This window comes from Myodes glareolus, chromosome 7 (genome assembly GCF_982192425.1).
Source record: "Myodes glareolus chromosome 7, mMyoGla1.1, whole genome shotgun sequence".
Classification (NCBI taxonomy): domain Eukaryota; kingdom Metazoa; phylum Chordata; class Mammalia; order Rodentia; family Cricetidae; genus Myodes; species Myodes glareolus.
Genome location: NC_142032.1, coordinates 41503507 through 41525060, shown reverse-complemented (window position 1 = coordinate 41525060; position 21554 = coordinate 41503507). Strand labels below are relative to the sequence as shown.

At 38.9% G+C, this 21554-nt stretch overlaps 1 protein-coding gene and 1 non-coding gene across 3 annotated transcripts in view; one reads left to right on the top strand and one right to left on the bottom strand.

Moving 5' to 3' along the window:
• The window catches only part of LOC125403387 (aldehyde dehydrogenase, cytosolic 1-like), a 106649-nt gene that overhangs the window by 23454 nt on the left and 61641 nt on the right, over window positions 1–21554 (bottom strand). The window contains exons 1-7 of one of the 2 annotated variants that reach the window (XM_087908036.1): window positions 18262–18419; window positions 13754–13858; window positions 7374–7514; window positions 5372–5501; window positions 3419–3480; window positions 1683–1811; window positions 407–520 (exon numbers count right to left, since the gene is read on the bottom strand). In XM_087908036.1, coding sequence (XP_087764162.1) covers window positions 407–520; window positions 1683–1811; window positions 3419–3480; window positions 5372–5501; window positions 7374–7514; window positions 13754–13858; window positions 18262–18327 — 747 coding nt within the window. In that variant the 5' untranslated portion in view covers window positions 18328–18419. Of the gene's footprint in view, window positions 1–406; window positions 521–1682; window positions 1812–3418; window positions 3481–5371; window positions 5502–7373; window positions 7515–13753; window positions 13859–18261; window positions 18420–21554 lie in introns of those variants that run through there. The other variant, XM_087908037.1, reaches the window with a different exon arrangement.
• On the top strand, window positions 9080–9183 carry LOC125403554 (U6 spliceosomal RNA). The gene has a single exon (XR_007232995.3). It is a non-coding gene; the product is annotated as a U6 spliceosomal RNA (small nuclear RNA).

Below are 21554 nucleotides of genomic sequence, written 5' to 3'. Positions count from 1 at the left end.
GTGATTACACTACAAATCATTTACTATAATCCATAACAGTATTTTCTTGTTATTCAAAATTAATCCACTTGTCTTTGATAAACATATCTGGAGTCTAGATTAAAGAGCAAATCATCAAAGCAACTTTTCTTTTCTTTTTTTTTTTGGAGTTGTTGTTGTTGTTGTTGTTGAGACAGGGTTTCTCTGAAACTTTGGAGACTGTCCTGGAGCTAGCTCTTGTAGACCAGGCTGACCTCGAACTCACAGAGATCTGCCTGCCTCTGATTACAGAATGCTGGGATTGAAGGTATGCGCCACCACTGCCCAGCCCCAAAGCAACTTTTCTAAAGAAAGTGTTTGCTGCAAGACAGCTACAGAGAGTGTGTTTCTGCTTATTAAAGACGAGATATTCAGAAAATGGTACTACCTCTGTTGAACCCGTGAAGGCCACTTTGTCAATGTCCATGTGTGAGGAGATGGCTGCCCCTGCAGTTGGTCCATAACCAGGGACAACATTCACCACGCCAGGGGGAAATCCTGCCTGCAAGGTAAGAAGCAAGCAGTAAATAATTCAAGAACTTAATTCATACATGACCTGAGTGGGGCTATTTCTTTATGCTCACCGTGGGGGTTCTTCTCTCAAGAAAATGCACTTAAGTGTATCTGTCCTTTATTTGTTACTGTCTTTAATTTCTTATCCATATGAAAGTATCTCTAAAGGTGGTAATCTCTTAGAACACTGCGTTCCATGGGCAAATCTGTTGCCTTTGGTGTATTAATTGTTTCTCATTTGCTATGATAAATCATTGACCAAAACAGTCTTGGGAAGGAAGGAGTTTATCTGATTTATAGGTTATGCCCATTGTTGAGGAAAACCAAGGTAGGAACCTGGAGCCAGAAACTAAAACAAAGACCATGGAGAAATTATATGCACTGCCTTGTTTTCTCTGGCTAGCTCAGCTACCTCTCTTATGCAGCTAGGCCAATCTGCCTATGGATAGCACTGTTCACAGTGGACTGGGCCTTACTGCATCAGTCAGAGATCAAGGAAAAACCCCACAGATATGGCCACAGGCTAATCTGATGATGACAGTTTCTCAGATGAGGTACCTGCTTCCTAGGTTTGTCAAGTAGACAACAAAATTGCGACAACTGATCACTCCAATGACAGACAGCATCAAATTTTATAAAAGGAACTCAAATGGATAAGATATCAGAGTGTATGTAAAATTACCTACACAGAAAGACAGAATTTACAGTCACCACCATCAAAACTAGAAACATATTGAAACAGCAGACATATTGATAAAGAAGCCATGAACCTTTAAAGAAATTAAAACTGAAAATAAAACTTGAAAGAAGATTGCAGAAGCAACCAGGCAAGTTTTAATCTAGATAATGAAGATAAAGCTCAGTATTTCACCATTTGAAAAATGCTACATTTCTTAATTAACTTACATTCATGAGATTTGAACAATGTAAGTGACCCGTTACAGGGTGACAAGCTATGAGCCTCTGTCATTATTTAGATAGAGACACATTTTGCTGACTGACAAAAGTTACAGCCTGTGGTTCTGTTGCTTTCATCTGCACAACTGCACAGGATCAGCCTGTGATCAGTGAAGCTCTTAGTGATGAGATTGAGGCTGTAGGTGAACGGGGGACCCTGAATTCACCTGCACGTTTAGACTCTGGAGACTTACCTCTTTTACTAAAGATGCCATATGAAGAGCAGTGAGAGGGGTTTGCTCTGCGGGTTTGACGATCACTGTGTTCCCACAGGCAAGGGCAGGGCCTATCTTCCAAGTTAACATGATCAAGGGACCATTCCACTAGAAAGAAAATTGAACAATGGACTCTTTGCATCATTCAAAACTACATTTGTTATTCATGCTTGCTGCCCTGATAAAAGTTGACTAATATTTTCGAAGTTGTGTATAATTATCTAGTTTATTTTATTTATGTTTACAAATGAAACTACAAAATGATAAAAACTCAAAACAAGCTATGTAGGAAAAGGGAAGAGGAAAGAGCTACAAAATGCAATCAAGTCATGTGATTCTGAATTCTTATTTTACAAGAAAAAGGCTACTTCATGGCTTCACATATAGTTAAGCATGTTGTAATTTACTTGTGTTTTAAAAGTGTGAAATTCTCTTCCTCTTTCTTCCTGGAAGGCACTTATGGTATTTTATCCAATATAATAATTCAGAAAAATTCACATCCAGATTTTGTGTGTATGTGTGCCAGGGAGTGATCCCAAGGATGTAAGCATATTAAATGTGTTCTCCATACCACTGAGCTAGGTTCAGTTCAGAAACACAAAATTGTTAAAGTTTACACAAAGAGGCGTCAAATTCCCATCCTGAGGGTGAGTGTTTGAGTTCAGATCATCCCAGCAAACCCATTGGTCAGCAGTAGAAATAAGATATGTGACTGTTTCTTCTCTATTTAAGGCACTTGACACCCGGGAGTCCTAAAAACAGTCCACTATACTTTAGATGGATGTCTTAAGGATTAATAAAGAAATTCAGGGTTATGGCATAGCATACATCTGTGTATCATGTGTGAAGTCCAGTGTTTGATCCCCAGAAAAAAAAAAAAAACAGGACAAAGGGGGGAGTTAAAATTTAAACTTTTCTAATAGTCCAAGCTGGTAGTGTGATGTAGACATGTTTGCATGTTTGAGTGTTTTTTAAGCCTTTGAAATACTAAACTGTTCCATGAATATATTAGTATGACTGTCATTTCAAAACCTTTGGGATACTTCATTGTGATTTAATTTAGCCTTTTAAGCTATGTCACCTGTATGTGGCCAGTGTCCTGAGTTAACTTTCAAGAAAATCTGGTTACATCCATAACATGATTTTTTGGAAGAAGAATATTGACTACCCAAACCTACTATCTAAAGTTAAATATAGGCCACATGCTTTCCCAATTGTTAAGAGGATTTTTCCTTCCACTGAAATAAAAAAAAAAAATCAGGATTTGAACAGTCTTGCTTCAGTTACTGTCCACAGTGGGAAGTCTCAAGGAGGAGAAAGCAGTGCTAGGAGCAGTGGGCACTGCTGTGTCCCGTAAATATGTTCAAACACAGATGAGTGGTGATAAACCTTTGTCATATAGTTACAGAGCACAGCTCATGAATCCAGAACAAAGCACAATTTCCAGAAAAAAAAAACTTGCAATAAACTCTTAGGACTTATTTGTCAACATTGAAACATCCTCAAAGGGTAAAGCATTTAATTGAGGGATATCTGGACAAGACAGCTCATATACAAGAAGCAAAGTTATAGAAATGAGTGCTTCAGGTACTCATGCTTATTGAATTTACTTCACACATAACCATCACATAAGCTTCACTTGTGTGGGAATGGGCTTCAGATCAAATGGAATTACAGCTCTCTTCCCCCCATCAGAGTCATGAAATAAGACTTACAGGAATGATTTGGCCACACACCCCAATAGGCTCACGTCTTGTATAAGTGAAAATATCTCCATCTGAAAAACAGAAAAAACACACCATCCAATAAAGGCAAATGCAGGATCCACTCAGAACAGGGTGATGTGCGGTTGGTAGGAGAGGAAGTCCACAGTGACTAGCAAAAGAGAAACAAAACATCCTGTCTCCAAGGTTAATCACATAAGCAACGGAGCTCTCAAATAGCAATTTCATTCTAAAGACCGAGGTACAGGTAAATAAGTGACAGGATCGGGGAGGATCCCGTAGAATGTTAACTCCATTCTCTGTATTCCAAGATGGCTGCCTTCTTCATCACTCTCATACACAGAGTGGTGCAGAAAGGAACAGGGGGACGAGGTCCCCTCTGGACAAAGGCAGAGCCATGTGCAAAATTTCCCAGTATCTCAAATGTCCCAGGAGCTCCAACTTTTAAACAGGTAAAATATTTAAAATAGTAAAACTTTTCCAAGAAGTAAGAAGTCTTTCTCTTAGAATTGCTATAGTTTTGGTGTTTCCTTATCCCTACCAAACATAAATGCAGTCTCTTATTCGATGAATGAAATATTTGAAATGAAATGTTGTTCTTTTCTTTCTTGATGTGACTGACACTTGTGCCTCACTATCAACAAAAACCTAAATATATCTTGGAAGAGGAAACCTTAATTGAGAAAATACTCTGATGAGATTGCTCTATAGGCAAGTCAATGCAACATTTTCTCAATTATTTTTGGATTCGGGATGGCCCAGCCCACTGTGAATAATACCAAACCTTGGCAAATGATCCTGAATTGTATCAGACTGAACAAGCCATAAAAAGTAACCCTATAGTACATTGTTTTTGTCCATGGCCTCTGCTTCAGTTACTGCCTCTAGGTTTCTGCCCTGATTTTTCACCCTTATTTCCCTCAGAAGTAATATAGGGTAGAAATACAAGTGAAAGAGACCGTTTTGTTCATAAGTTCTTTTGTTCATAGTGTATTATCACAGCAAATCCTCACAATGATATCTTCCCATTTGGAGTTTTGCTGTTCTATGTTTTGTTGTGGCTTTCACAGGAACCAACTGCAAGCACACAACCTCTTTACCTGTCCAGTTCTACAGGTACTTTGAACAGCTTCCTCTATGTTTCCCAAAAGTAGAGAAAGAGCCACAAAATATCCTGTTTCATAGTACCCCTGTTGTCTCATTCTCTTCTTTTATGTTATAAGAGATGTAAGAAGCTAATATATCTTATACTGTATCTTCCAGTTTGAGTGGAAGTGCACATCAGAGAAAAATCCTGAAGTGGATTTTTTGGGTTCCTGAAGTCATTGTAGATAGAGATGTGAAACTGCCTCCAACCCTTCCCAAACTGATTCTTTTCCCACATGAAATATTTGCCGGGTGTCTGTTCTGCCACTTGCATACCCCACTAAGCAATACACCACACTTCCATGCAAAGATTCTTAATCCTGCTGAATCAGAGTCTCATCTTGCTTTGATGCTTTTGAAACACATTAGTATAAATTGGGTAGTTGAAGTCTATTGGACTAAGTATACTGGGCACAAATCAGCACAGCTTACTCATTCCAGACATGTAAAGTCTTAGGTAATAATATTGCAGAAGAAGTACAAATGTCATTATGGGAATGGCAATCAATAAGTGATTTCTATGGCCAGTTTTGAAAACTTTGGGCTATAAGACATCTCACTCAAATTAGTAGGTGAGTCTATGACAATGTTCTTACTTGAATTATATCTATACTAGCCACAATGTTTACTCTTAATAAAACTTCTAGCACCAGAACTCTGTTGAGTCAACATGAAAAGTAAAGTAATTAATTACCTAGTTGATGAACAAAGTTGTCAGGGAGAATTTGAAGGTATTCAGTTCTGCATGAATGGCCTTCACTTCTGCCATCATGCAGGTAGTTTCCCAAATGTACTTACCACTTGGTATTGTTTGGCCATGGATCTTGTCAGCCCAGCCTGCACAGTACTTTAATGTTTTTATGCTGATGTCTAAATCCATCATGTATGCCTGGGGGAATACTTTCCCAGCGTTCATAGATTCCATTGTCTGAAAAAATAGATAGTAATATTAAAGTCTAAACATTCAATAATAAAAATTACATCAAGAATATACAGTCAATGGTTTTAGTAATTACGTATTAGAGTTTTAGATATATAAAGATTCTTAAATCGAATGTTCCTTTGAAAGCAACTTAAGAAAGAATTAAATGTCTTGTTTGTGGTCACATAACAAGATCCTGATGAGAGAGATAGTGACATTCTGATTGCCTGATCCCACTAATCTTTCTGTCCGATTCTTTCTTAAGTACCTCTGGTTAAGCGTGTCTAAGAGCCAGTTACATAAGTACTCAGCTGTGAAAATGATTCTTAGTCTCCACATCCTATCAGAGTTCCAACAAGCTTGCACTTGTCATCTGACTGTAGCACCAATTCAGGTTCTGCAACTATGGACAATATCACTATCGCCATCCTATTCCTCTCGTGTATAAACGGTCTGCTCGTACAATTGTAAAACTCATAGCTGTGTGTTCACACAATTGCAACACCTACATAGCAGAGAATTTAACTATTAACCCCTTGTTTGGGAAATATTGTCATAAGTATTTCACTAATTCCTCCTCTCAGAGCTCAGAGATCACCATGGAAAAGAAGGGAGAGAAAGCATAAGAGCCAGAGAAGATGGAGGACACCAGGAGGACGAGGCCCTCTAAAACAGCTAAAACCTCTAAACGAGGTGCACATGATCTTACAGTTTGAAACAGCAAGCATGGGGCCTGCATGGATCTGCACCAAGTCCTCTGGAGATATATTAAAGCTTTTAGCTTCTCATTTTATGGGATCCCCCGACTGTGAGAACAAGTGAGTCTCTGATTCTTTATGCCTACTCTTGGGGCTTCTTTCCTTCTATTTGTCTGCTGTATTCAACTTCAATATGATGGGTTTTTTTTAACTTTACCTGATTATATTTTATTTTGTCATTTTTGGTTGTTATCTCTTAGAAACCAGTTATTTTCTAATGAGAGACTGCTAGAGGTGGATCCACATGATGGGAATCAAGGAACTGGGAGCAATAGAAGAAGGAAAAATAAAATCAGGATATATTGTATGAGAAAAGAATCTATTTTTATAAAAGGAAAACTAAAAGATTATGAAGTTCCACATTTTCTTATCTTTACAGTATCTTCTCCTCACCCTTTAATGCAGACTTTAAAGGATGCTTTGAAATCATACAATCCACTAGGTGTCACCTGGCAAGATGCACAGGTCTGATATTGTCCACTATCTTAAATTTGTCACTTTATATCTATTCTTCCATCCCTATAGCTCTCAAGATGACAGAGGAAGTTAAGACATTTCACTCTGCAATTAAGACAAATGAAAAGAACTAAGCTTTGGGAAATACCAATTACTTTCAGTAGAATATTTCAGTTAGTATACATTTACTACATAGCTATGAAATCTATTTTGGCATGTTTGAACAATGAAAAAAATCCTAAAGGAATAGGTGATTTTTAATAATTGCTGAATTGCTCATATTTTTGATAAAATTATGACTTGAATCTTGTTGTTACTTAAGATTCTGAAGCTAATAATATTTACTTTGAATTGTAACCTGTGTAACACTTTGTTTTCAGTTGACTTTGCTGAAATTCAAAGCAGAAAAGAAAAGGAATTATACCCTCCATCCATAATCTATGCTGACTTATGTAACTATTGAAATTTAAAAATATAGGCCCTAAGAGCATAACGAGATTTAATGAGAATAGCAAAGTTGGGCTCTGGACTCTGAGAAGTTCTAGAGAAAAGGCAGGAACAAGTTTGTCAGTCTGGCTCTCCATCAAACTGACCATCCAGTTGGAACGGTGAATGCTCCCTGGAGCTTCCCCACTGTCTCCCTTTGGTGTAAGTTAATACTCACAGCAAGCAGTAGACGGTCTCTTTCCATTAAGTCAGCCAGCTTGTTCAGCAGGCGCCCCCTCTCTGATGCATCCATGGTGCGCCATGTGGAGCCAATCTGAAAAGCCTGTCGTGCAGCCTTCACGGCTTTGTCCACATCTGCCTGGAAGTCACAGAGCATTTATTTCAGGATGTTCAAAACTCTATACTGGTAAGCAACACATCACAACTTAATAAACTATAACACAGTCCTCAGAGACAGACGCTAGTCTATATTAGTCCAGGGTCCAGAACATTCCGCACACACTGCACCACAATATGATAGAATGATTCTCTTGAGTAATATTTCAAGTAAGCTCCATATCCTTATCAAATAGTTAAACTCTAGAAGAGACGTGTTTTTTAATAGCTTTTACTTTATCCCATGTAAATAGGACACAGTGTTTATTTTATTTGAAATAATGTTCTAGTTAATTTAAACTTTTTATCTCATTTGATTTAGAAAATACTGTGAAAATTCATTTTGCAGATGAAGAAATTAAAGCAAAAAACAAAAGACTATCTATCTCAAGACAAATAGAGTGGGTCTGAACCATGTAACCTGATCACAACTCTGCATCTAGCACGAATCTTTGATAGCCTCTCAGAACAGCGCCACCACCTGGGTGACAGCTGTACTGGGCGTTTCACATCCAAACCAAAGCACTATGTGTATGGTAAGCCCATCCTTCCAAGCGCATGCAAAGTGATCCACTCTAGTCCCTAAATAAGCGGAGGACAGTCTTTTATTAATAAGATACTGCTTATAGCCTCATTAATTGAAACAAAATGGAGTGATAGAATAAAGGCACACTCGCACTGTTTAGCTTTCTTGTTTTCGCTAATGTATTTTAATCACCGCTGTATTTTTCCTTTCGTTTACTCCTTTAAATCTCCTGAGCCATATCCCTTCCACATTGCCATGGTCACTCCCGTCGTCTGTAGACCCCTCTTCATGCTTCTAGTCTCTTCCAGTCCACCCGCTGAAAGTGTCGCTGCTTCTTCCATTCCTACTTTGTGTGCTTTTTTTTTTAACTTAATCAGGTCAACTGCAAATACCATGCATGTAAGGACTATTGCACAGCTTTTTGTCTACAGGACTCACCAGTATAGGGTACAGTATAAATCAAGATGATCAAAAGGACAGTGGGCTTGACTTCTTGTTGTAATGCACTTTGCGAAGGAAAATAAAGTGAGTTTTAAACCACACGTCTTAAACTAGTGTGACCACAGTTCTGCGTGGATTTCTTTGCTCAGTGTTCCTTCATTTGCCTCTGTTTAATAAGAACTCTCTTGAGATTCCTGGCCCCTCTTAGCAATGGAGTGAAATGACCTTTGAGACACCATGTTACCATGCATGAAAAAAAAATTGCCTACAAAAAACTGTTACAAGTAAATGTATTCTTCTGATTTTATCATTTGGGTCATGGCTCTCCTTTTCTCAAACCAGATATTTAGTCTTGTAGGACCAGAAATAGACTAAAGACACTGTGTTTTTAATTTAAAAAATGGATTCTGAGTTCTCCCTTTTAATTTTTAGGCATCCAAATATGCATCCACCATATAGCTTTCTATCGGTTGGCTAATGATAGGACAGTGAGGTATAGAGTTTATTCTGAAACATTCATTAGATGGGAGGAACCTAGACCTGAACATCATCATCATGCTATTATATTAAACACAGGCCTCATGCTAGCGTCAGCAGCACATATATTAAAATTAGTATGATATAGAGATTTTCATGACCCCTGCACAAGGATGACAGGTAAATTTGTGAAATATTCCATATTTTTAGAAAGCCAATAAAAAACAAATAATCAGGTGAAGGAAACTGTTTGAGACTAGACAATGGGAATATATGCAGTAAAGAAAACACAAATTGAGGGAATCCTGGGAATGGAAAAATCTAGGTAAACACAGGCCTTCCTTAGTATGCTAGAGGATTTGTTCCCAAAGTCATCGAATGATAATCTAAATTCATGAGTGCCAAACTTACTTAGTATTTATATATTACCCCTCAGACATTCTTTTAATAAACATACTTCTGATACTGAGTACAAATACTAGTGAAGTAGTAGACAAACTGTACTGTTTTGAGAATAGTGGCCACATTTTTCTGTGCACACAGTGTGCACACAGCTGTGACAGGCCTCATTTCTTCATCCATGTCAGCAGCTGCACATTTCAGACCCCAGAGTTGAGTGAACCAAATTGGAATCTGAGGGTGCAGAGGGTCCACTCTATTCTAAACTCTACTGTGCTGTGCTACAACTTGTTTGAAATTCACTTATTTTATCTTCAAACTCACATGTGTCTCACATTTTCTATGTGGCAGACATGCCAAATGTGCACAAGATGGAGTTAACTGTGGTCCTAGAAGACAAGCCAACATGAAAATGATTACAGCATTCTAGTTCATTCCAGTACAGCCTTTCAGCTTCTTTACCTTCTGTCACAAAGGCCTTTTCTGTTGCAACCTGTGAACAGTCTCCCATTCACTTTCTCCACTTCCCACCTTCTCTTTAATGCTACTAGGTTAATTGCCATGTAATTTATCTTATCACATTTTTGTCTGTGTTTGTAACTGCTGGCTGCACCCGCAATCCTAAGAGCAAAGAGCAAAGCTCTCTGGTTTTCAAGGTCCAACATTTTCTGGAAAGACTTCCTGTTCACATTTCTCCTACTCTAGCTGAAACAGCTCTTCCCACCTTTGCTCCTGAAATTCTTTTTGCATAGAGAAGGTCCTATGAGCAATCCCATTTACTTCCACAGTCTTACACATTTTTCAAGGCCTGTTTTAATATAACAACTTTTACATCAATAATCACCAGACACCCAGCTCAATGGCAGATCATAATAAAGATCCGACTAAGTTACAAGAAGAAAGGCAAGTTCTTTATCACCCCAGTTACTATTATACTTAAGTATTGTGGACCCTGCCTTAGTGATAAGGAAGGAAACCTTACCTTATTCTAGTAACCTTTCCTTATGCTAGTGAAACACAGCAGAAATAGAATCAATATTTTATTCTACATCTGACCTCCACATTCAATTTTCTCAGAAAGGATGTTCAATAGCACTGCTTTGTGAAATAGTCAATGCCAAGTCACTCCACACTGTAGAGAACAGTGATTTTTCAGCCTGTAGGTTACCCTGTGAGAGTGCATTTTGTGAGAAGCTTTTGTCTCCATTTTGAGGGAGAAAGATGACTACAGCCTCTAGGTGGACCAAGGAAATCCACCATATACCACCTGCCTAGCACAGTCTGATGAGTAACATACTCTTGGCGATAGAAAGCAAGCTGTCTTGTACGTATACTAGGGAGAATTGAAAGCGTGTAGCCAAGTAGGCATATTAAAATCAAATCAAGGAAATCACAGAAAGAAACTTAATAGGTACCCAGAAAAGGGTGCAACTCCCTTGCCTGGATCACTAAAGTTGATGGACAGCGTAGACTGCAATGCGTGGACTCTGAACAAACTATTGTCTGATACCCAGTGTGTGTGTGTGTGTGTGTGTGTGTGTGTGTGTGTCTGTGTGTCTGTGTCAGGTACCAAAGACTCCTTGGCTCAGCTGGACCACTGCTATTGCCCAGCCTACTGGGCGGCCGGCCCATGTACACGCTCACCTGTCTGAACTGCTCTTTTCTGTTCTAGACCCAGTCTGGCCTTTGATCTGCTGTTGAGTTTCCAGCTTCTCTATTCCCCCTGAGTCCAGCCACTCCCCGGCAGCTCTGCCCAGGCACGGATTCCTCATCAGTACAGTTTTTTTCTAGGCCACTTCTGAAGCCTCTGAACTCTGCTGGAGACTCTTTAACTTGTATTTATTTAGTAATCCACATATGCATATACAGTGGTCCAAATAAGTTTACTATGTAATGTGTGGTATGAGAATTAATGTTAGTAGTCTCCTCAAGGAGACTACTAAGGTAGGTGACTTTTATACCAAATTGCTCTCATTTGAATGGCTAAATCTTGTGAATTTATTGTTATTCAATACAGTTAGATATTATGGAAAGATGCAAATATATTCATCTGTGCTCGGATGTGGCACATAAGCCTTGTATGACTTATTCTTGTTGATCTTTGTACAACAAATACTACTGTAAATAATTCTTTTCCATAATGTGATGAACATTTTTCATTAACCAAAATTATGAGTCCCATAAATGCTTTTGATAGCATTTTTGTAGTATTTTTTAACTTCAAGATTCTTTTAGTGTAGATTTTTATTCAGGGGCTGGCATTTCCAAAATACTTTTGAATTAAAAGGAAAACAGTGACCAGGTTAACTGTGATTTACTGTCATCACACCTTGTGACCTGGGGAAATACGTCAGAGCCACTGAAGAGAAAAAAAATGTATTTACTCTGGCCCCTGCCCCACCCTTGTGATACCATGAAAGGCTTGATTTGGCCTGTTGGCAGCCCCATTCTGCTTGTGGATGGACTCTCCAAAACCTTTAGCCTGTGATCTAATGAGTAAGTATAGCATATCAGACTGGACTGAACTTTACCAGGTTAGAACCGCCCTCTAAGCAATGCTAGTCACCCTTCATTAGATCTCTCACAAATTGTTTGAACATCAACATTTCTAAAAGGACAATTTGGTTAATGATTGCAAAACAAGATACAGATACAGGAATGTGGCTGTGAAGCCAGCTCTTGTTGATCACTAACAATTTTCTTATAGCAGTGGTTCTTGACCTTCCCAGTGTTGTGACTTTGTAATACAGTTCCTCATTTGTGGTGACTCCCACCATAAATGTATTTTTGTTGCTACTTCACAACTGTCACTTTACTACTGTTATGAATTATAACTTAATATCTATGTTTTCCGATAGTCTTAGGTGAGCTCTACGACGGAGTTGTTCAACTCCACCCACCCCACAAATGGAGAACCACTGTCTTAGGGGATTCATTTGCTCAGCCAACCAGATTGGCACAGTGACTTGGACTGTAGTTTGTCTGGGTATGAGTTAGTCTCCTTGCTCTTTCTATGGGAGAGGCAGTTGTCACTAAGCAAAGAACAGATCAGTGTTCACTGGCAAGGCTGCAGAGATGGTCACCAGTTTTCCCATCTGTGCCTTCAGAAGAAGGTAAACCTCACTGACTCCCCTAGAAAAGTCCTCAGCCTGACAAAGTTTCTACTGAATCCAGGTAGAGAGTTGTTTTCCTGATGAAATTAATGCCAGCATCAGAGCAAAATGTCCCATAGAAGCTAAATGTTCAAGGCCTCTATGTTAAAACATCAATAATATTACTTTTTGTTACCTTATATATACAGACTCATAGTCTTCTTTTTCAGTGTCATTTTATTGTCAAGGAGAAGGCATAATTAGCTGACAGATGTTGTATAATATAAGTTGAAGATGTGTTACAATTGTTTATGCTGTGTAATATTTGTTTAATCATGCAAAGATATGCTGCATTCTTCTACATTGTATTTGTATAACTCTGTGAAGCTGTTACTTTGCCTGTCTAAAACACCTGATTGGTCTAATAAAGAGCTGAATGGTCCATAGCAGGAAAGGAGAAAGGATAGGCAGGACTTGTAGGAAGAGACAATAAATAGGAGAAGAAATTTCAGGGGAAAGATCAAGGAATTAGAAAAGGAAGAGAGGAGGATACAAGAGGCCAGCCACTCAGCAAGCCAAGGAATAAGAAGTTAAGAAAGGCCTATAGAAAAAAGATAAAAGCTCAGAGGCAAAGCAGAGCTGGGAAAATTTAAATTAAGGAAAGCAGACTAGAAACAAGCCAAGTGAAGGCCAGGAAGAATAAGTCTCTGTATATTTATTTGGGAACTGGGTGGTGGGCCCCTCAAAGAAGCAAAGAGCCAAGAGCCAAAGAGATATTAAAAAAAAAACTACAGAGAGGCACCTTAAATATATTATTATTATTAATTATTATTAAAACTCCATGCCCCACAATAAATGCTAATGCTAATCCTTAAGAAAAGAGACAAGTATTTAAAAATTAATACTTCATTATGCTACAGTAGCCTCAAAACATCAACATTTTGAACCCCACTTCCCTATTCTAGATTCCAGGGTAACATTAGAAATGATAACATGAGATCTACAGCCTGTGTGGGGTTTTTTGTTGTTGTTGTTGTTGTTGTTATTTATCGTTTCTTGGTCTCTTGATATTTTAATTTTTAAGTTCTTGTGTATTATGGATATTTATTCTCTATCAGATGAATATGATGCAATTTCTTATGCCAAGGACAACAGAACATTTACCCAACTGCTTGAGCAGTCATCTTGTCATGTCTTTCACTGAACTTGCAGTGGACGGTGAGCTCAGAACGGTGAGAAACAAAGACTTCTGGTGTGAACTGGACCTGCGGGTGTTGGAAAACTCACCTTGTCCCCTTCTTCCACATGGCAGATGATCTCCTCAGTTGCAGGGTTAAAGACAGGAAATTTCTTGCCACTCACTGAGTCATGCCATTCATTGTTGATGAAGATCTGTGGGGATGCAACAAAGGAAGACCAAAAGCATTTAAATATGAAGTATGGTGATGAGTTGAGATATTAAGTGTTGCCCAGATATGGGGCTTTCCCTGTCTAAAATATGCTCACATGTGTGTCATTTAACACCTAAAAACCATAGAGGTTAGACAACTGAGAATTTAGGTGTGTGTGTTACTAGGACATAGGAACTAGAAGAGGCACCCGTAGATCCCTGGAATAGGGTGGGAATTTCAATATTTGCACCCTGAACTTGGGTTTTATTAAGAAACGTTTTTATGTGCAATTGACTCCATTTCTTCTTCTGTATAAAAGAAATCTTAGCCTTGTAATACGGCCATTGTGAGAAAGCTAACAGAAGCCTTGCGGCTTATTTCATGTGAACAAAAACACTATTAGCTAATGACACGTTCTTGAGTGTGGAAGGTATTGTCCCTTGATAACTTAAATTCTCTAAAGATTGTGCATTTTTATTTACACATGTGTTTTCCCGTGTGCGTTTCATACGCATGCAGTTGCAGGAGGACAGAGGGCCGTGACCACCTTAGAATTGGAAAGTGGTTAAGGTGTGTGAAATAAGAAAGGAGAAATAAGAGCCCAAATCCCTGAAAACAAAATCTTTCACCCTTGAGATCCTTGGAGAACCCTCAGAACTTCTCTCTGATGAAGTCTCTTTCAGACAAGACATGACTGTGCAAGATAGAATGACAGAAAATTAGGAGAAAATGAGAGGAGAATGATATGGTGGGAAACAGTTCGGGGAAAAGTCAGGTAAAAATATTCTAGAAGTTAAAGTCTATTCAGAAAAAAACACAACAGGACTAAGACAGCTAATGTAGACCATTCCCCATGAGCCAGCCCTGGCCTCAAGTGCTTCTTATAAATTAAATGTTCTGGCTGTTATTCCTCCTCAGGAAACAGGGCTCCTCATCATCCTATATCAGTGGTAAGAATGCAGATCCAGGTGGAGGTGACAGAGTGTGACCAGTGGCCCTGTACCTTTCAAATGAGCTCTTCATGCTAAAGGTCTGTAGCAGGAATGGAGGCACATGGAGCATCTCCTTACCGCTCCTAAGGTATTACGTGCAGAAAGCTGATGGGTACACTTGAATTTATAGAGTTATAAAGGCTTCCAATACAAAAGGGATGCATTTTTTTAAAAGAAAAAAAAAGAAATGTTCTCAGACATTGAACTCTGTTTTATCTACTCCAGTCAAAGAGGAACTGAACTAGGGGATGAGTCCTGGATAGGTGAGGTGATGATACAGCGATGGCTTGTTTTCTGTGCAGAAAACAAAAACAAAAAAGACTCTGAAAGTTAAGATTATGCAACTCTCTGACTATACCTGTTATTCTTTTTCTTATTGTTATTAATCTGTTTGTTTGTGCCTTTTCTTGTGCACTAAACACTATTCGAGTAGGAAAAAAAAATTCCTGGTCAAGAGAAGAGAATCTCAGACCTACGTGGAGATTTAACATTAGAGTTGGACGGGTTCAATCAGTTCAGACAGGGGACCACTCTAGGAAGCTGGGCTCCCCTTAAGCCAAAGTAAAGAGATAAGGAGAATAATGAGTCCTTTAATGAAATACTGTACTTTCTCTTCCAAGAAGACCCACCTCTAATGCATAAGTTTGGACCATAGCACTGTAGGATGATAAGTCTGATCACTCTTCTGAATTATTTAGAAAAGAATAACTTTCCCTTTTCCTCTTTCTATGTCTCTTCTGAGAATGCTTTCCTTAACAGTTTTATCCTTTTTCCCAACAGTATTAACTTCCTATTCCTTCCCTGAAAACTTCCCTGCCCTCCGTGTGGATCTTTGTTGGTCATGTGTTTCACTTCAGTGCCTGGATGAATGATGAGAATGTTCTCCTCCTCCAGTCTCCTTCTCTGAGCAGCTGCTGAGGTTTCACATCTGTTTTGCCCTGAGTTTTCCTTCTTAGTTTCAATAATAGTCCTCCAGATTCTATTTCATGAGACTGAGAACCTCAAGAAATTACCCTGAATGTCCCTAACATCAATACAATATACCTCTTGCAATAATAACGAAGAAAACTAAAACAGTGAAGGAAAATAATACAAAAATTGAGACACTAGTCAGGCAAAGCAATTTGATAAATACTTCTCACCCTTGTCTTTCTGGTTTGCAACTAGGAACTTAGTTAACAGTCATTATCTCAACCCCTCTTAAGAGTGAAAGTCAAATATAATTCTCCATGGAATGCAGCAAAGGAATATGCAGAGGGATAGAGAATGCTCCCCATTGAAATTTAATTGCATCCATAGCTGGTGTCTTCCCAAGTGTGACAATGCTCATCAAATAATACAATGCTTAATAAGTAGACCAGACTTACAAAGAAAATCAAAATTCACTGAATGGTGCTGTTTATTATTAAGTAGAGAAGTATTTGAACATCAAATAAATGTGTTCTGGACTTTCAATACTTAGTTTCTCCATTCTCCCAACGTGAGATTGTATTGGAAGCCTTTATATCTCTATAAATACAAGTGTACCCATCAGCTTTCTGTACGTAATACCTTAGGAGTGGTAAGGAGATGCTACATGTGCCTCCATTCCTGCTTCATAGCTTTATGAACTGTTTGGAGCAAAGAAGTTTCAGTCTGGAAACATTGATCTGTGTTAAGGGATAACAGGTCCTGCCTGCATTTGTACATGGCGCTTTAAAGAATAGCTTATTTTTCTAGTACTTTCATCTCATTTTTAATTAGTAAATGCTAAATGAAACAATCCAGAGTAAAGGCAGCTCACTTTAAAACTTCCTGGAGATGCACACACACACACACACACACACACACACAGAGAGAGAGTTAAGAAAATTCGTAAATGACAAATGAAGAAGAGGGGGAGGAACTTTCTGATGACCTAAATACATTTCCATTTGAAATTATGCAAACCAGACTATTCTTAGTGATTAAACTGTAACTATATAAACTAGGTAGACAGTTCCCATCTTCTTGGAATATCTGATTTGAGATTGTGACAAGTATTTCTTCCAAATGAGAAGAGGGTCCGAGTCTATGGAGTGGACACACTTTGACACCTGTGAGCTGTTGGAGAGTGTGGATACATCCTAGTTCATATATTTTCCTTCGACAAAACATAAACTGAAAATATTTTCTGTCCAAGAAAGCCTGGTGAAATCATGCCCCAGACATGTCTAACTGCTCATGGATCATGACCAGGGTCCTCTCCTAAGGACCTTAGCCTAAGCAAAGAACCCTTAAACTAGGCAGCTTAGGTGCTTAGGAAAATACAAAGGCTTCAAGGATTTGAAACCAACTACATTTGCTCACAGGGAAAACAAAATAGATGAGAGAAGACATCAGGTCTCCTCACTTACTTTAACACTCTCTGATGTAGTTGTTTGTGTCAGAACCCAGTTAGGTTCTCTGCAGAGTTTAACAGTTCGTCTCTCACTTTGTTTTCTGCATCAGGCCATAACACTTTAAGTGACTTTCTCAATGACTTGATTGGATGTGTGTGTGTGTGTGTGTGTGTGTGTGTGTGTGTGTGTGAGAGAGAGAGAGAGAGAGAGAGAGAGAGAGAGAGAGAGAAAGACAGAGAGACAAACAGAGACAGACAGAGAGAGAAAGAAAGAGACAGAGAGACAGAGAGGGAAGGAGGGAGGGGGAGAGAGAGAGAGAGAAAGAGAGAGAGAGAGAGAGAGAGAGAGAGAGAGAGAGAGAGAGATTTTTCTTAAGTTTGAAATCCTAAGACATGTAACAGAAGTAGGCATGAAACTGTTCAGTAGGCAAAATAACGAGAGTCCAACGAGCCCAGCCTAATCATCTGCTCTCCCTGGCTACAGATTTTCAAGCCTGGGTCAGATTCCTGCTCTTATGTCTCTAAATATTTAACTGTTAATAATGGAATGTTTTTTTCCAACAACAGCAAGCCTGCCTGCAGAAATAAACAACTACTATTTCTATTTCAAAATAAGAAAAATAATTCAATTCCATTCAAGGTCCAGGGTTCAGTCCTCCAACCTTAACACTGTCAAAAAACAAAGCCATATTTTCCTGTTCCACTGAGCTATTTTGAGAGAAAAAGCAAGAGAGAGAACTTCCCATGTGCCTGGCTCCTTCCACTAAATTTCTCCGTTTTCTAATCATAAGTATTCACTGCACAGAGTTAATAGACCTGAGCAACTCAGTCTGCTTCACTGCACTCTGGCACAAGAACCATTCACATAGAGTGAAAGCCTTTTTCCTTGTATGTATGTCTTATGAGAAGTTGCCTGATAGGGCTTAGAATTCACCATTGAATCAGGCCACTTGATTTTCAAGCTTTTTGTTTTTCTGTCTGCAAAGAAGCCACAATTGACCATGCTTTAACCAGGACCCCAGGGAAAGCCCCACCTGCAAGTGTTTTTCTTACCTTGGTGTACTGAATCTTCAAGTCACCCAGCGGGGTAGGGATTTCAGTTTGTGCAGGGGAAGACATTGCCGGTTTGGCTCCTGGAACACAGGTGACAGGCTCAGCAATTTTGTTCTGTTAGGGCACTTGCTCCTTTTTATCTGCATGCACTAAGGGTCATTTGCATGCTCAGATATGATTGGATGGGCAGATTCAGAGCAGGGCAGAAAGAACACTACTCTCTTGTAACTAAGGCTGGCAGGGAGCCTTTGCTTTTAAATGTGAATCCTTAAGGAACCTGCACCTCAGCCCTGAAGTTCCATCTGGAGAGACTGCTCACTATTTACAGATGAATTAATTTACCAGGTCAAACCTGCCTGTGCTAAGAAAGTACTTGCGACCCAGAGCTCTGGACACTCAAAGCCAGTTATCATTTTCTAAGTTTTTCATGTCTTTTTAGGTTATTATGTAACTTTCCCTTCTCTGATAGACTTGGAAACAGGGAATTTGTGAAGTAAAGAAGAAAAGATTCTGTTGTCATTAGCAGCTGGGGGAGAGGACAGTTGTGGAATTATTACATTTGTTTATGCCGTGGAACATTTGTGGCTTTTTTCTTAATTTATTAGATTTTTTAAAAAGTCCCAATCCAAGTTCCCACTCCCGCCCCTACTCCTATTCCCTCCACAGTTCCTCCCACCCCACCCCCATCTAATCCTCAGAGAGGGTTGGGCACATTGCTTTGTGGAAGATTCCAGGCCCTCCCTGCTATGTGTTGGCTGAGCTAGGTGTACATCCAAAGAGATTAGGATCCCAAAAAGCCATTACATGCGGTAGGGATAAGTCCTGGTGCCACTGCCAGTGGCATTTGTGTATAGGTGGGCTACTGATTTTTTTGAGTTGATCTTGTATCCTGTCACATCCCTGAAGGTATTTATCAGCTGCCGGAGTTCTCGGATAGAGTTTTGGGGTTACTTATATGCACTATCATATCATCTGCAAATAAGAAAAGTTTGACTTTTTCCTTTCCAACTTGAATCCCCTTGATCTCCTTTCGTTGTCCTATTGCTATTGATAAAACTTCAAGAACCATATTTAAGAGATATGGAGAGATTGGGCAGCCTTGCTAGTTCCTGATTTTAGCGGAATCACTTGAGTTTCTCTCCATTTAATTTGATGTTGGCTGCCGACTTGCTGTAAGATGTGTTGTGTTCCCTTATTATCGACAGCCAGCACAGTCCTGTTCTTCTGGCTTCCTCCCAGGGTTTGATCAGGTTGTCTCCACATTGAGAAAAGGATTTTAGGACGGATCTAATCTGAGGATAAAGATTCATATGCTTGCAGTTCCAGTCACGTCTCTTCATTGTTCTGCATTAATTCTACTTTTCTTGCCATAATTGCCTATAATTTCTTAGCTCTAACTCTCTGTCTCAATTCAAATTCCAATTGTCTGTTACAAACTCTGTTCCATTTCATTCTTATTCTAATTACTCTGCATTCTTTTTTCTTCTTCATTTTCCTACATTTTTATCCTTCTAGATTCTTTCTCTTCAATCTTATTTTTTCTCCATTACAAACACCCAGGCAGATATACATACATACATACATACATACATACATACATACATATATGTAATCACAACACACATATATCCCTCCATTCATTAACAACTTGTTAGTAATAAAAGAAAACTACAAGTAAAATTCTCAGGAACACAGGCATTTTATGAAGATATGTGGTAAACTTAGCAATTAGTTTGTAGCTAACCATCCCTGCAGCTGTGGGGAGGTTCCAACCATCTCTTAAAGGGGCCTCTACAAAAGTTACAAAGGGAAAAAACTAAACCATTGAGAGTACTAAGGAAGATGAAAAGAATATGTGCATTCTTCTACATTTCTTAAGTTTGATTAATAATATCTGGACATGGTTAGTCAATTAACAGCCTTTTTTTATCACTTGAATCCCAGGACCTAATAAAAAACAATTACTCTATTGCATCAAAAGCTGGTACAGAGTATTAATTGCTATTCTCAATCAGAGCAGGTAGGTGTCAGGGAAGGAAGCTTAGGTCAACAAAGGTGCATTGATCTCTTGAAGGACTATAATATAATAAGAACAGACACCTACAATATCAATCTAATTTGTCATAAATCTGTAAAGATCTTAAATCTATCAAGGCTAGATACCTGCAATTCTGCTGTGTGAAAGTTCCCCTGTGATCACCCCACAAGGATTTCTAATTGACCAAATAATACTGGCGGTGAGTTAAATATAGAGAAAAGGCTCCCAAGAGTTTTTGGTTTTTTTGTTTGTTTGTTTTTTGTCTGTTTGTTTTTTATTGTAGTGTGGGACAAAGGTTTGACTGTCTTATTTTTTTATTTTTTGCCAGAATTACACACTTTGGGGAAAAAGTCATCCTACTAACAGAACACAGGAAGATTGCACCCAACATATGAGGCATACATTGCTTTAGAGTCCCAAAGCTGGGTTAGAGCGGAACATCTTATCACACAAGAGAATTTACAGTTACAGCCAGCCAGCTACTCAAAAGGCAGCATTTTTCATGAACCATGCCTGAGTGAATTTATCGTCGATCAGATATGTAAATCTCTGGTGGGTTGGCCTTCTAAATGTCAGCTGATCTACTGTGTAACCTTGTGGAGCTCATGATTTTATTGTGTGTTTGTTTAACTCCATGAAGCTATGTTACTTTGCTGTCTAAAACACCCGATTGGTCTAATAAAGAGCTAAACAGCCAATTGCAAGGCAGGAGAAAGAATAGGTGGGGCTTACAGTCAGAGGGAGTAAATAGGAGCAATTTTGGAGATTGAGAAACAAGAGAGGGAGGAGGAGGGCATCAGGGTCCAGCCATTCAGCTCCACAGCAAGTCACAGAATAAGAAGTAAAGAAAGGTGTATAAAACAGGAAGATAAAAGCCCAGAGGCCAAAGGTAGATGGGATCATTTTAGTTAAGAAAAACTTACTAGAAATAAATCAAGCTAAGGCTGTGCATTCATAAAAAAAAGAATAAGTCCCCATATGATTTATTTGGGAGCTGGTTGCAGCGCCCCAAAAGACAAAAGAGAAATAAAAGAAAACTACAAAAGACCATGAATCTTCAGGCCAAGCTGACAGAATTTACTATGTCTCAGGTTAGAATGCTGCTGTGGAGAAAGGTCCTCTCTCTAGACTGTCTTTGGCCACCTTTAAAAATTTAGACAGTCAGGTCTATTTTCAGTCTGGGTAAAATCAGAGCCTTAGAGTATCTTTGTCTTTTCAATGGTAAGAGAAAATTGTGTAGGCGTTTTCAGTCAGA